The sequence below is a fragment of the Scatophagus argus genome, chromosome 3 (genome assembly GCF_020382885.2).
Source record: "Scatophagus argus isolate fScaArg1 chromosome 3, fScaArg1.pri, whole genome shotgun sequence".
NCBI lineage: Eukaryota > Metazoa > Chordata > Actinopteri > Scatophagidae > Scatophagus > Scatophagus argus.
The window spans coordinates 802,858-819,489 of record NC_058495.1 but is presented as its reverse complement, the minus strand read 5'-3'; the positions used below and the strand labels follow the sequence as shown (position 1 = coordinate 819,489).

General features: G+C 41.4%; 1 protein-coding gene across 1 annotated transcript; it reads left to right on the top strand.

The window, feature by feature from the left end:
* Window positions 1–387: 387 nt before the first annotated feature.
* Window positions 388–3,115, top strand: LOC124054258 (piggyBac transposable element-derived protein 4-like). The gene is made up of 2 exons (XM_046380022.1): window positions 388–476; window positions 871–3,115. The coding sequence occupies exon 2, from the start codon at window positions 1,149–1,151 to the stop codon at window positions 2,718–2,720; it is 1,572 nt and encodes a 523-aa protein (XP_046235978.1). The 5' UTR covers window positions 388–476; window positions 871–1,148; the 3' UTR covers window positions 2,721–3,115.
* The last annotated feature ends 13,517 nt before the right edge of the window (window positions 3,116–16,632 follow it).

The following is a 16,632-nucleotide window of genomic DNA, read 5'->3' as shown; positions in this document are numbered from 1 at the left end:
GGTAGGGTGTCATGATTGCCCCAATGATGTCTGTGGACAGGAGGCGTGCGTAAAGCCCTGCGCCAATGATGTCTGTGGACAGGAGGCGTGCGTAAAGCCCTGCGCCAATGATGTCTGTGGACAGGAGGCGTGTGTAAAGCCCTGCGCCGCAGCTGAACTCAGCGGGAGTCATTGACCGACGTCATTACGCATGTGTAACCTGGCGAATTAGCAAGTGTCACCGTGTTGTTGGCAAACTTTTGTTTGTTTGGTGAAGTTTGCAGTTTGAAGTTTGCAGTTTGCAGTTCCTGCAAGTTTTTACCTCTACACATCATGGCCAGGCCTAAACGTCTGACTCTTGAAGAAGTGCACGCAGCACTTTTTCAGGCAGACGACGATTTTGACAGTGGAGAGAGTGATGCTGAGTCTGTAGCTGCGAGTGCAGACTCCGTCGAGGAGGACGCGTTTGAGGACGGTGTCGACGTCGTCCTCGACATGTAAGTGACTATGTTTATAAATTCAGATATATTGTTTCAGATTATAATGTTGTCAAAGTTGTGCATCAGCATACTCATACCTAAGCAGTGAATCAGTCCAAATAGCAATGTCCAAGCTTCAGACTAGTGGCCTTTACAACTTGTTATATCCAGTATAGCATAGGAATATTATAGGGATAATATAGTATATAACACTACTTAGCAGTAGGATAGAATACAATGCAGTACAATACAATAGGTATTGATATGTTATTATGTTATTGTTATTGATGGGTTATTGTTTATTTATATTTATATTTATACGTATTTGGTACAAAATAAAAAAAAATGCTTTACAATGGGAATGCTTTATAAATCAAACCATTTTTGAATTTGAATATTTGTGTTCCTACAGTGCTGAACCACCAGCCAGTCCTGTCCCTCTCTCCCTTCATCCCAGTGACCCTGTGGAAGGGCCCTCTACATCATCTCCAACAGCAGTGAAGCGTAAGTGCAAGCGCAAGCACAAGCACACAGCTTTAGCAGGCACCAGGACACCTCAGTGCCGTGCCAGAGCTGTGGCGCAGCGCAAAACCACAGCCTCATCAAGCCCCCCTGCAGTAGTACACCCCGACTCTGCTGAAGAGGACAGTGAGGTGGAGGAGGAGGAACACTGGCACTCGATGAAAGAGGATGATGTGGAGCCTCCTCCACTACCATTTCGTCCCAGGAGGACCCCTGGGGTGCAGCTGGATCCTCATGTGGAGTACAGTCCATGTGATCTTTTCCAGCTTTTTTTTCAGCAAAGAAGTTGTACGTGTTTTGTGCAGGAACACAAACATCTACGCTGCAAAAAAAATAGCTGGTGGCCAGAAGAGGAAGTGGAGTGATGTGACCATTGATGAGGTTTACCACTTCTTGAGCCTTGTCATCTATCACGGCCTGGTGAAGACAACAGCTGGGCGTGATATGTGGAGAAGGGGCCGTTTGTACAGTTTGGCTTTCCCTGCGTCCGTTATGCCTGGATACCGCTATGAAGCAATACTGGCGTTGTTTCATATGAGCGATCCAGCTGATGACGTCGCCAATGACCTGCTTCGAGGCCAGCCTGGCTTTGATGGTCTCTGCCGCCTCAATCCACTTCAGGATCAAATCCTGACTGCCTGCAGAGCATACTACCATCCACGTCAGAACCTCTCGGTGGACGAGCGTATGGTTGCCACTAAGGCAAGAATTGGGATGAAGCAGTTCATGAAGGAGAAGCCCACCAAGTGGGGGTATAAGCTGTTTGTGCTGGCGGACAGCTCAAATGGCTATACTTGTGACTTCACCATCTACGAGGGAAAGGCAAGGACGCCGTCTGGCCAGGGCCTGAGTTTTGATTCTGTGGTGAACCTGCTCAGAGTCCCGTATCTCGGCACTGGGTATGGTGTTTTTGTGGACAACTTTTACACCAGCGCCAAGTTGTTTGTTCACCTCCACGGAATTGGCTTCGGCGCCTGTGGCACAGTCAGGGAGAGCAGGCTTGGCTTCCCACGAACCACCATCAACGCCTTGCCAAAAGCCGCTGCCCGGGGTGACATGAGGTGGATCAGGAGTGGGCCATTGCTTTTTGTGAAATGGAAGGACACAAGAGAAGTAGCAATGTGCTCCACCATCCACAAAGCCTACACAGGGAAGACCAGCGCACGGCGGGTGAAAAACAAGCGGACTGGCATCTGGTCAACAGAAAACATTCCCATCCCCGAGCCAGTCAGTGCATACAACAAGTTCATGGGGGGCGTGGATTTGTCCGATGCACTGATCAAATATTTTTCTGTCACCCAGAAGACCAGGAGGTGGTACATGAAGCTCTTCCTGCACTTTGTGGATATCGCTGTCGTGAACAGCTTCCTCCTCTACAAGGAGATGGCAGTGGCTAAGGGTGAGAGGGCCCTCACTCAAAAGGCCTACAGAGAGGTGCTGTGCTGTCAGCTTGCTGATGTGGGGCAACAACAGCCATGTCCACCAGCAGAGACTTCCGTTGAAGCCACTGGTGGGCCATCTACCTCTGGCCAGGAAAAGCAGAGGCCAAAAGGGTGCTTTCCTGTCCCCATTGGAGCCCCCTCTTCAGATCCCAGACTGAAGGCAACCGAGGGCAGGAGGAAGTGTGTCCACTGCAAGAAGAAGACTATCTTCATGTGCAGGTCCTGTGAAGTGCCACTCTGCATTATTGTGGACAGACTTTGCTTCACAGAGTGGCATGATCTACAGTGCACACAATGAAGCACTCTTTTTGTAAATAGTTGTAAATAGTTTCCAGTGTGTTATTTCAGTGTTCCAGTGTTCCAGTTTTTATTTTTTATTTATTTATTTTTATTTTACACAATTTTTGCCTCCTAAAATCCAACCCCTCGTCCACGTCGTAGGAGGTGGTAACAGCATATTGCAGGTATGTAAGTAACTGTGCTGGCAAACGGGGCTCTGGTATGGACTGTTTTCACTTATATACTCACAATCACTCCAAAACATATTATTTAGTAGGTACTATATAGGTATTTATAGGTATTTATAGTATTTATAGGTACTGAAGTTCTTGTGAATTTTAGTCTGGAATGCAGTAAAATGTATTTGTACTATTTCAAAATGAAGGAAAAAAAATATTACAATCACCCCCTTTTGTATGGTGCAATTTTTTTTTTGGAGAGCTTGGAGAGCTTTTGGAGAGGTTTTTGGAGAGGTTGGAGACGCCTATTTGTACCCTATGGAAATGGTTGTGTAGCACCTATGTACTTTTATGTATCTACTTCAAATTTTGGATTTTACTTTCCAAGACCATGTAGAATCAGGGCATGTACAGTTTGACAGTTTGATCTTTTCTTATCAGCCTTGAACTCACTGAAAACTAAAAAAAAGTTAGACGATTTTTACTTTTTTGACATTTTATGCTATGTATGATCTTCTGAAATGGACACTTAATGAGTAAAATAAACAGCTAGACATCAATACATGTCTTGGCCCATGTGTCTTCTTTAATTTAAGCCCCCATTTAGCCATGTGCTACATGTATAGCATGAGATAATGAATGCTGAAGGCTATGTCTACAAAACGTCTCCAAATTTTGCTGAATTCCTATTTGCAGAAAGGGGTTAAGCTTTAGAAACATACTTTGGCGCATTTTTTGTGCCTTATACACTTCATCAAACGTTGTGGACCCAAATGGCACTGGTTTGGTAGAATGACTCAGTAATAGTTTTCAAAATATTGCTATGCTGATTGTGGCCTAGACTTTCAACCTCCTATGTGAACTGTGTCCTATGTGAACTGGCATGATCTATTTACTTTTCCCTCCTTTCCCTGAGGACTTTCTCTCTCCTTACAGGGTCTGCATTCAGTCTTTCCCTGTACTTGTGTGTCCTCTCCTTGATGGACATATCTGCCTCACTCTGACAACAAATGCAGGAAAAAGGGAAACTATGGGAAACTGTAAAATATGGTTGCATGAAATATAAAATTGAAGTAGATTATTTATCATATAGATATTTTTTTTCGATCAAACTTTGTAAATAAATAAATAATCATGTAAAATAAAGTGAATGTCATATGGTCTGACAGATGTGTCACATGGTGTGACTTGGAAAAAACAGTCACACCATATGACAGTGTCACATCATATGACATTCTGATCAGTTAAGCTAATTTATTAGCAAACTAAAAACAGCTAGCCAATAGTTACCATGTAATTAGTCACATGGCAGCAATGCTTTTTAAGAATTAATAAGTAAAATCTGTGAGAAATATTCTTTTTTTTTTCTCAGTTCAAAACCTGAGAGCCCTGAAATAATGTCACACCATAAGACACAAAACATTGACCACTGCTGGTGACCACAGCTTTTTAACCAAAAATCAAAAAAGCATAACTCAATTCATGACTTTGCAACTCCACTCCAGAGATGTTACTGTAACTTCCTGGTTGGGTGTGCCCCCCCTCATCATTAAGATGTCCAAATTATTGCCCATTCAAAATATAGATTATAGTGTCACACCATATGATGACCATTTTGTGGACAAAATGTATTTGGACAGAATTGAAATATGCTCTTATTTGTGAGGGCACTCATATATGCCGGACAGTCATACCATATGACATTTTTGATGTTTGGATCAAAACTCTAAGTAGAAATCTTAATATACCCACAACACCTTTGGTAGAATTGTACTATATCTTGTCAGAGGAACAGCATTTAAATATATATTCTTAAAAAATATAAATTTTTACCAGTATGTGACACATGGACGGTCGGAATTGTGTTATTTGTCAACCACCCATCTAAGGTTCCAGTGTTTGAAGATCGATCAGTATGAGCTGAGGTCAGTAGGTGTTGAATTTTGTCTCTAATATTAAAATCTTGTCATTATAAAAGGTCATAAAATTATTGCTGCTGAGGGTCACAGGGATACAAGACTCGATAGCACTATGGCTCTCTGTCAGCCTGGCTACAGTGCTGAACAAAAAAATTCTCTCACTCTGAAAATTTCAGTTTGAGCCAGGAGCGTGGTACACTGCAACAAGAAAAATTGGTTGTGCTGTTTTCCAGGTTGCGTGTGAAAGACTAAGAATAAGGCTTTTGAATGAATGACATTTGACTTTAGGCTTTCAACTGAATAGGCTTGGGTGAAAAATGACTGCAACTCCACCTCCTTGCCCAATGGAGGTGCAGGAATGTTAATATGACTTGGGGTGGGGGGATTCATCTAAGCTGACATATTCTTCTGGCCGAGGACAGGTTTCGGTTAAACAAAATAAATCTATATTATAATCCAATATTAATTCATTTACTAGTATAGCTTTAGATGAGAGATCTAACATTTAACAGTAAACAATTAATTATCCTATTTGTTGTAGCTTAGGTGTTGGTGTTAATATTTATTAGATTTTTATGTACTGCTTACTATGACTAGACTATGATAGAGAATCTGTCATTATATATAGCCATTATATATTTTCCTTTAACAGGTATGAAGAGAAGAAACAAAAAGGAAAAATTAAGCCCTTCAGTGACCTGGATGCCTTAATAATAATATGCCTTAATGCCTTAATAACTAATACTGAATACACAATGTTAAGAGGAGTTTATATTGAACCATTAAGGTTATGTGAATGCTGTTATTATGCTATATTTAAAATTCATGTGTAACCTGTTTCCTCAACTGTTTTGTTTGTGTGTTAAATACATATAAGATACTTTTTGCATTGACATATTGTGGTGTGGTGCAGTTTATCATATTGCGTGACACTCATGTCATTTGGTGCGACGTACACAATTGTGACAAAAAAAGTCTTTGTTAGTGGTAATTCATGAAAATATCAATAGAACACAAGGAAATTGGTATCAGCAAGAGTCTCAAGCAACTTCTTACTGTTGTTACAAGGTTTAAGAGAATTAATCTTAAATAGCTTAAAAAGATTGAGGAGCAATGTCCTCCGTTGGATGATGATTTAGAAAAATAAACCGAAAAATATGAAATTTTCACAAGGAAATGTTAAATATCAAAGTCATGATTAAAATGTTTGATGAAGTGAGTTTGAAAAAAAATAAATACCTCATTTTCACTTTTAAATAGCTTTCATGTCACACCATATGACAATTAAAGGCACTGACAGAGCAAATTGATGGTGTTGAGGAGGTGAGAACGGAGTGGTTGTTCTGAAGACATCATAGAGATGGTCGTCCTTCTGCTGTTCTACTTTCATAACAAAGAAGATGTGATGTTCTGTTATGTGGAGGACACATGTCTTGCAGGGGATGTACAGATGGTTTACTTGACTCCTACCATTGCTGTGGGTGGTAAGTTAACATTTGTTTATTTGTTTTTTCTTTCATTCTCTTTTTTAATTTTCTGTTCATTTTATTTTCTTTTGGTCTATTTGGACACGTTCTGGTTTTGTTACAGTAAGCTGTTACAGTGGTTAGTTTTAATATTAAAAACTTATAAATATAATGTGTCTTTGTAAGTAACTTATAAATATACATTATATGCTTCAATATGAATTGTTTCAGCAACATAAATCTTGTTTTACTTTGTTTTAATTATGTGTATTTGTTGTTTGTTGTTTTTGATCCTGCTATTCCTCCAGACGGTTCATGCTGAGTGTGGATCGAGCCACTGTACACAGAAACATCCCCTCCTTCATTTCGGCCCTGTGCATGATGTTTGGGAGCTATAATTATTGCTTCAACATACATTACCCACTGGAGCTGGCATCAGTCCTGGAGTTTCTGCAGAGGTCTTTTTGGTTTTACATTTTCATTTTATTGAACTGAAACAAATCTGAAATAGCTGCTGTAGTGACTCACAGGATATTTTTTACTATCACAAGTAGCTTTAATGAAATTCCTTAAATAAATGGTGATTAAGGGTACTAAATATACGATCAATAAAACTTGCAATAAAAACTGCACCAGACTTCTTCTGTCTCGAAGCTCACGAGGCCACACTCCATGAAAGCAAGCAAACATCCTGGGCATTCTCCAGTTGTTTACTATACTGTGTACTGTACTATGTTGTACATTTGTTCTGTACATCATGTATATTGTAACGTGATTGAAAAACCAGCATATAGGCTTTTATATTATAATGTATTCCTTTATTCCCATAGTGAGAACATTAGATTGAAGTTGTGAAGTAAACATCAGGTAGAGCTATAGTGTGGAGCACATTACTGCTAGGCGGCTTAGCTTAGTTTGCTCACTCTGTAATGTATGATAACATTACAAAAAATACTGTCTGAGCAGATAACAGCAATCTGCGAATGATCTGATTGTAAATTGCTTCTATCAGCGTTATGATTGGTAAACAAATTGATGCAGTGTAGCTATGATACGGCTAGTTTGCTAAACTAAGCTTGCTGGCTCTCTAATGTTATCACTATGAAAATACATTACAACAGAAATATATCTTAACTCCTGGGGCTGATCTGGTCGATAAATTGTCTAGTCTGTCACATCACATTTACTGTTGGGAAGATCACCCCGTTGGACATATCTACATGTATAATGGATCATGTTAGCCTGTGGTGGCAAGCTAGCCAGTTGACTTGTCCATTCAAAGTATTCTGCTCGTGACAACACTGTCAAGCAAGCTAGTTACACAACATTGCATAGCTGCAAGTTGCCATTGTTTACATACTATAGTATTAGCTTCTTAAGTAAATTGCACACATCAAGTCAGCCAATTTATGGGCCAGTCAGCTGCGTGAGATTCCTTGTTATACATGTATTTTACTAAACATAATCTTACTGAGTAAACAAGTTAAGCTTACACTGCATTTGCATTAGCATTGCCAACTTCATTATGCAACTAGCAAAGTAATTTGCAAATGACAAGCAGTCATTTGAGTCGGTGTGTAATTTGGCAAAAACCATGTCGGACGTAGCATTCTCTGGTCCCCTCCCGAATCTGACCAGCGATGATATGTTTAGCCGCATGTCATCGCTCCGTCGCTGGATGTCACGGTGGTGTCCAGAAAACAACGTGGCCTTTATAGATAACTGGGAGACTTTCTGGGGAAAACCTGGCCTCATTAGCAGAGACGGCATTCATCCCACTTAGGTTGGTGCGGCTCTTATTTCTACCAATATGGCCAAGTTTATTAGACAACCAACCCCCTGACAACCCAGGGTCGAGGCCAGGAAGCAGAGTGTCACACCGCGGTGAGGTCTTGTCTTGGGTTTATGTCTCGTCTCTTCCTGTTTTATTTTGAAAAGTAACTCTCCTCTCGTTTCAGGTCACTTGCCCTTCCTCTTGTCTCCAGTCTGATTGTCTTCCCAACCACCTGATTGTTTCCACCTGGTCCCCATTATCCTCATGTGTTCAAATAGTCTGCGTTTCCCTTGTCTTGTGCCAGTGTGTTTCGTTCCTCATGTTCACACCAGCTCTCATCCATGCCACAGCCTTTGTATGCGTATGTACCTCGTGTTTCGTTATATTCTAGCCTCTGAAACAGAGTGAATTTTTGTTGTAAATTTCATAGTCAGGTTTAGCCATAGAGAATTGTTTGTTTATGTTCTTTGGTTTTTCCTCCTCTATTGGAGTGATTTTCAGTTTTATTTCTGTTTGTTATCTCAGATAGATTTCCTCTATTAAGAGTGATTTTTAGTTCTTAGTAGTTTTTCTCTAGATAGTTATCCTCTGCTTAGAGTGATTTTTTGTTCTTTGAAGTTTTTGTTTTCCCTTCCTAGTTTGTTTGATTTTCCTCCTGTTGGAGTGATTTTCTGTTTACGAATTTGTAGTATTCTAGCCTAGTTAGATCCTTGAGTCCTAGATAAGTTTCGTAGCCTCTTGTTTTGTCTGTAGCTCTGTGAGAGGTTGGATTGGGGATCTTCTTAGAGAAATAAACTCTTTATTCTCTCACTATCTCTGCGCCTGAGTCCTGTGTAAGCCGAAACCTGACACAGAGTCGCTGTCTTACACACCTCTCTGCTGCTTCTGTAGGACTGCCGCCCTCCGTTAAAATTAGAATAAATAAAAATCTAAATGCACACAGTAATACTAGGTTTAACAATCCCATAGAAATAGTGTCAGTGCCTCGTCCTCCCATAGTCCAACCAGCACAAAATTTAAGAAGTGTTAATCATAATAACCTCATAAAAATACAAACTAGCAAATATTTCGAGCCAAAAAATAGGACAGTCAGATGTGGATTATTAAATATACGATCCCTCCACTCTAAATCCCTCCTAGTCAGTGATCTAATTATTGATCATCAGTCTGATATATTCTGCCTCACTGAGACTTGGTTACGGGATGAAGAATATGTTAGTTTAAATCAATCAACTCCATCTGGTTATATTAACTATCATGTTCCTCGAGGCACAGGCCGAGGAGGAGGAGTGGCAGCAATCTACCACTCCAGTCTTCACATTAACCCCAAACCTAAATCTATCTATAGTTCATTTGAGAGTCTCACTCTCAGCCTGTCTCACCAAAACTGGAAGTCAGAAAAGCCAGTTTTATTAGTTGTTGTGTATCGCCCACCTGCTGCTGCTTACTCAGAGTTCCTGTCTGAGTTTTCTGACTTCTTATCTAGTTTAGTGCTCAGTACAGATAAAGTCATTATAGTAGGTGACTTTAACATTCATATGGATGTTGACTCTGACAGTCTTAAGACAGCCTTTAGTTCACTCTTAGATTCAATAGGTTTCCTTCAAATAGTGAATGAACCAACACACTGCCACAATCACACACTCGATCTGGTTCTCACCTACGGCCTAGAAACTAAGAACCTGTCAGTTGCCCCTCAAAACCCTCTCCTTTCAGACCATTCACTTGTAGTTTTTGAACTAACTCTAGAAGACTTTACAGCACACAACAAAAAGGTCTATTACACCAGATGCCTCTCTGAAGATAGTGTAGACAGATTTAGGGATGCAATCCCATCACAGCTCCCCTCAGCACCATGTACCAGTACAACAGACCGTACTGATTTAAATGTTACTCCTGCAGCAATTGATTCTTTTGTTAATAACACTGCAGCCACGTTGCACACAGTTTTAGATATGGTTGCCCCACTGAGAAAGAAGGTTAGAAATCATAGGAGGCTAGCTCCTTGGTATAATTCAAATATACGAACACTTAAACAAACATCAAGACAGCAGGAGAGGAAGTGGTACTCCTCCAAATCAGCTGAATCCCAGAGAGCCTGGAAAGACAGTCTATTGGCATACAAAAAGGCCCTTCGTGAAGCCAGAACTGCCTGTTATTCAACATTAATAGAGAAAAACAAGAACAACCCACGTTTTCTCTTTAACACTGTAGCCAGGCTGACCAAGAGTCACAGCTCTGTTGAGCCTTGTATTCCTGCAGCTCTTAGTAGTGAAGACTTCATGAGTTTCTTCACCAATAAAATCAATAACATTAGAGAAAAAATCAATAAAGATCTTCCCAGAATAGCCGATATAGTTCCATCTCTAGAAACCTCTTTTAATCCTACTCCATCTCTGGACAGGTTCCTGCCCATAGACCTCCCTGAGCTGACCTCCAGCATTAACAAATCTAGCCCAACTACATGTCTCTTAGACCCCATCCCAACTAAGCTCCTCAAGGACGTCTTTCCCTTGATTGGCGTTTCCTTCTTAGATCAGATCAACTTATCCTTAACAACAGGTTATGTACCACAGGCGTTTAAAACCACTATCATTAGACCTTTACTTAAAAAACGTTCACTTGACCCAGACATCTTAGCAAACTATAGGCCGATATCCAACCTCCCGTTCTTATGTAAAATACTTGAAAGAGTGGTTGCAAATCAGTTGATTGATCACCTACACGGGAACAGTCTCTTTGAGATGTTTCAGTCTGGTTTCAGAGCCCATCACAGCACAGAAACAGCACTGGTTAAAGTCACAAATGACCTCCTCATGGCATCAGACCACGGGCTTGTCTCCATACTTGTTTTGCTAGATCTCAGTGCTGCTTTTGACACTGTCGATCACAGCATTTTATTACACAGATTAGAACATGAGACTAGGATCACAGGGACTGCGCTACGCTGGTTCAAATCATATTTAACAGAAAGATTTCCCTTTGCTCAAGTTAATAATGTTTCTTCTTCATATATAAGGGTTAGCCTCGGTGTTCCACAAGGTTCAGTGCTTGGACCGATCCTGTTCACTTTATACATGCTACCTCTAGGAAATATTATTCAGAAACATGGCATAAACTTTCATTGTTATGCTGATGACACTCAGCTGTACTTATCCTTAAAGCCTGAAGAAACAGAGCCATTAGCCAGACTCCAGGGATGTCTTAAGGACATAAAGGACTGGATGACCTCCAGTTTTTTTTTATTAAACTCAGACAAAACTGAGTTCATTGTTCTAGGCCCCAAACACCTTAGAAATAGAATAGCTGATAATATTCTCTCTCTGGACGGCATTACTTTGGCCTCCAGTACGACTGCAAGGAACTTCGGCGTTATCTTTGATCAAGATGTGTCATTTATTCATCACATTAAACAGACCTCTAAGACCACCTTCTTTCACCTCCGTAATATTGCTAAGATTAGGAGTGTCCTCTCTCAGAGTGATGCTGAAAAACTTGTCCATGCTTTCGTTACTTCTAGGCTGGACTACTGCAACTCACTATTGTCAAGATGTCCAAATTACTCCATTAATAGCCTGCAGCTGATCCAGAATGCAGCAGCTAGAGTTTTAACAGGAATCAGTAAAAGGGATCATATCTCCCCCATCTTAGCTTCTCTTCACTGGCTTCCGGTAAAATTCAGAATAGACTTTAAAATTCTCCTACTTACATATAAGGCCCTAAATGGACTCGCCCCATCATACCTGCAGGATCTAATAGTCCCATATATTCCCAATAGATCACTCAGATCACAGAGTGCAGGTTTACTTACAGTTCCCAGAATTCATAAAAGTAGAACGGGAGGACGAGCCTTTAGCTATCAGGTACCCCTGCTGTGGAACCAGTTGCCAATCTGGGTTCGACAGGCAGGCACCACCTCCACTTTTAAGACTAAACTTAAAACCTTTCTGTTTAGTAAAGCATATAGTTAGCACCAAATAAAGTGTGTAGGGCTGGTAGGCATAGTTTCACTCACCTCATGATATATAGCCACAGGTAGAATAGGTCTGACTAACTGTTAATCTTTAAATCTCTATCATAGCTAAGCTGCTATAGGCCTATGCTGCCGGGGGACACAAACGTGATCCACCAAGCAGTTTCCCCTCCTCCTTCTCCTCTTCTATCCTCTCCCCTCGTCAGATTAACATGCAGTTCATTATTTTATGTCACTAACTGTGTGTCCAGTGCTCCTCGTAGTCTTGTGTCTCTCCCTCCCTTTCTCTCTCTCTCTCTCTCTGTATCTTTCTGCAGGTATCTCTCCATCCAGATCTTCAAGTTGAACTGTAGCCGGCTCTATGACCAACCCAATGTCTGCTGTTGACATCTGCCTGTCATTCCTCTGTGTACCGACTATGGGCGGGGTGGTTCTCTCTACGGGCCGAAATCGAACTGATAGGATAGTGATTCTCAACATCACATAAAAAAAGAATACATGAATGTTACAGCAGTTCATTATAATTTTTATTACTATAATTTTCTTATAACTCAAAAAGTGAAACTAAACAGTTGAGATTTTGTTTTACTTATCTTTTTAGTAATGTCATTTCTCATGTTGTTAATTGCTTTCCTGCCTGTACAACATCAATTGCACGTCTGCCCGTCCTGGGTGAGGGATCCCTCCTCTGTTGCTCACCTTGAGGTTTCTTCCATTTTTTCCTGTTAAAGGTTTTTCTGGGAGTTTTTCCTTAGTCGATGTGAGGGTCGAAGGGCAGAGGATGTTGCTGATGTTATGTTAAGCCCTTTGAGACAAACTGCTTGTAAAAATGGGCTATACAAATAAAGTTGACTTGACTTGACTTGACAAGCTAACCGATTTATTTGATTCGGATGAATTAGATACTGTTATCCACTCTTATTCTGCCACAGTAGCAAAGGAGGATAGGGAGCAGTTTCTTTGCATTAGCCATAACTGAAGCAAGGCCATTGGGTGTAAAAAAGGATTCAAGGATTCAAGGAACTTTATTGTCATTTCACACACATTTCACAATGAAATTAGTTTCCCCGGTCCCGGTATAAGCCCAAAAACAAAATACCTAATGCTATAAATATAAAACAATACTATATAAATATAAAAAACAATCAGAATAAAAGATATAAACAATCAGAATAAAAGATATAAACAGTGAACAATCGTGCTTTCAATAGATAGTCCACAGGTTGTTACAGGCAAGCCAAGTAAAGTCTCATTTTTCAGGTCCTATCACAGTTCTCTTAGACATTGGCAACAAAAATCAATGTATCGTATGTTTAATCTTGGGTTTACCACCTTTATTGTTAATTTTTTACTTACGTTTTAATTACTTTATTTATTTTAAATTACTTAATTTTTAATTATTGAGTTATTCTATTATTAATCATCATTTGTTTTTCTTCTATTTCTATTTCTCCATCAACCCAGAGAAGGGCACTAAAGTTGAGAAGAAAAGCACATCTCGTCTTCATGTGAACCCAAGAGTCCTTACCTTGAACCAGGAACTTTCAGATCACGAGTGGCATGATGTCTGGAAATGGTCCAAACTCAGTAAGACTTAAGGCGTTTGATGTTCTGTCCCACACACAGGTTAGTTTCAGTTCCTCATCTGCTCAGTTCTTCAAGCTTAAGAAGTGAATTTCTGTTTCACAAATTTTTAGTTTTAGTTTAGTTTTACACTTTATACTTCAAATTTTAATTAGGTGTGAGATAGTATTTTGTAATGAATACATTTTATAGAAAATGAAACTGCAAATTTTATCTTATAGTTTCTGTAAAATGCATTGTAAATAGTCATTTAAAACAATAATACTGTTGTTTTTACAGAGAAAAACTGGCAGCTGTGGTTGCCAGAATAATTCTGTAGAAAATACAGTAGAGATGTAAACATCTTAACAGGACATCCCATAAATTTTACTGTTTAAATTTGTTAAACCTGTAAATCCAACAGACATTTTCTGCTGAATTAGCATGACAATGCTGCTATTAAACCAATTATTTCTGTAAGGTTAACATGCAGTTGATGCTTTTTAATAATAATTTAACTAACTTTATATGTAAATTTCCAGTTGACTACATTCATTTCATTGCTGATATGAAGGTAACAGAGGGTCAATGTGACTGAGCTCATGCTTCTGCTCTCCTTTCTCTGTTTCAAAACTGCATGACTTGCTTGACCTAACTGAAGGTTTTCTAACTCTTTGCCATCTCCTGTAGTTCCATGGCTAACAGCATGGTTCTAGCAGGGATTCAGGCTCAAAGAGTAGGACCATGAGCAGTACAACTTTTAGCTAGCTGGACGTCCCAGCAGAGTCCTGTCCAACAAAAGAAGGATTTCTCAGAACAATGTAAAATGAGTAAAAAAATAACTCTTACCTGCTCACTCCAGACTCTCTGCAGGTAGGGGGTTTTAATTGAAGGAAAGGAAGCTTAAAAGGAGCAGAAAAGAAATGGAGCAGATGAGAATATTTGTATGGGGAAGAATGCTAATTTATTACCCTGGTGATTGTGCTGTTGAGATCCAGCAAAAGTTGAAAAGGCCTGTGCTGAACCTGCCTGGAGATTCTTGAATCTTGAATACCTGGAAAAGGGCCTAGATTCTACACTGAGGGAAGGATTTGCACCAACTAAAACAACTGGATCTAGGTAATGGAATAGATATTGTCGTTACTGGGATCACTTTGGTGGACACTATAAATATACTACAGTGGGAAACTGTTACAGTCCAGTAGGTGGTGATAATGCAACTCATATAGGAACACACTCCTCTGTCGTTGTCCAGTATGGACAGGATCTTATCCAGGGTCCTTTTTTCTGCTACTGACAGTACAGAGTCCAGCTCTGTGCCCACCACAGATCCTGCCCTCTGCACCAGTCTTTCCAGCTGTGTTGTGTCCCTCTTCTTGATGCTGCCTCCCCAGCACACCACAGCATAGAAGAGGACACTGGCCACTACAGTCTGGTAGAACATCAGCAGCCTCCTCAGGACATACAGACAACTCTGTGTTTTCCTGTGGATGGTGTCCGTGTTCACTGACCAGTCCAGTCTGTCATCCAACTGCTGACCCAGGTACTTGTAGGTCATGACGACCTCCACCTCCATGCCCTCAATGGAGATCGGTGTGGGATGGGGTCTGTTCCTCCTGAAATCAACCACCAACTCCTTGGTTTTGGATGTGTTGAGTTGCAGCTTGTTAGCCCTGCACCATTCAGCAAAGTCCCCCACCAGGCTCCTGTACTTCCCTTCCTGTCCATCCTCAATGCATCATATTATCACAGTATCGTCTGAGTACTTCTGCATGTGGCAGAGCTCCGACTGGTACTGGAAATCAGACTATGATCAGAGTGTGAACAGGACCATGGAGAGCACTGTGCCCTGAGGTGCTCCGGTGCTGCTCAGCAGGGTGTCAGACATGCAGTCACCCATCTTAACAAACTGCGGTCTCTCTGAGAGGTAATCCTCCAGGAGATCAGGTGTGGGTCCACTCTCATGTTGTGCAGCTTGTCTCTCAGGAGGACACGCTGGATGGTGTTGAAAGCGCTGCAGAAGTCGAAGAACATGATCCTCACAGCACTGCTTCCATTGTCGAGGTGAGAGTGGGCCTTGTGCAGCAGGTACAGGATGGCGTCGTCCTCCCCTGCCTTTGCCTGACAGGCAAACTGCAGGGGGTCCTGGGCATGCCGGGCCTGGGGTCTAAGGTGGTGGAGCATCAGCCGTTCCAGTGTCTTCATCACTTGTGAGGTTAGGATGTCTGGTGTGCAGGCTCTTGGGGACTGGGACAAGACAGGATGTCTTCCACAGGGTTGGAAAATTCCCTTCCCCTGGTGAATGCTCATGCTGAAGATCTGAAGGAGGGCTCCATAGCACATGTCTTAAGCATTCTCGGGCACACCTTGTCCGGGCCGGCTGCCTTGCTGGGGTAAAGTTTCTTCAGCTCCTTGCTGACCTGGTGACAAGTGATGTTGGGTGTTGAGTGGATGAAGGGGGGAGCAGACTCATTTGCATGGGGATGGGTGTGGCTGGGTGTTGAGTGGGTTGAGGGGGGAATGGAGACATTAGTATGAGAGTCAAACCTGTTGAAGAGCTGGTTGAACTGGTTTGCTCTCCCTGTATATAAAAGTGGCAGTAGAGGTGGAGGCAGTGGTGGCTGGCTGCAATGGGGTGGGGTGATGGAGGGAGAAAATACAGGGTGCGTTGACAAGGGGGGCTGCAGCAGGGATGACTGGGCTGGGAAGGGTTAGATGTCTGATCGAACCTGTTGAAAAATAGGTTCAGATCATTCACCCACTTCTGGTCCCCCAAAGCCTGGGAGTCCGGTTCATTGAATTCTGAGGGGTTCATACACAGGCAGGAGATGAACCAAGTTGTGGTCTGATCTCCCCAGGGGCGGGAGGGGTGTTGAATTATATGTCTCCTTGATGTTGGTAGTAGATCCAGTGTTTTATTGTCTCTGGTGTGGCAGGTGACATACTGGGTGAATTTGGGCAGAGTGGAAGAAGGAGGAGAAGGAGAGGCATGATTAAAGTCCCCAGAGATGAGGAAGAGGGCTTGTGGGTGTTGTGTCTGCATCCTGCTCATGCTTA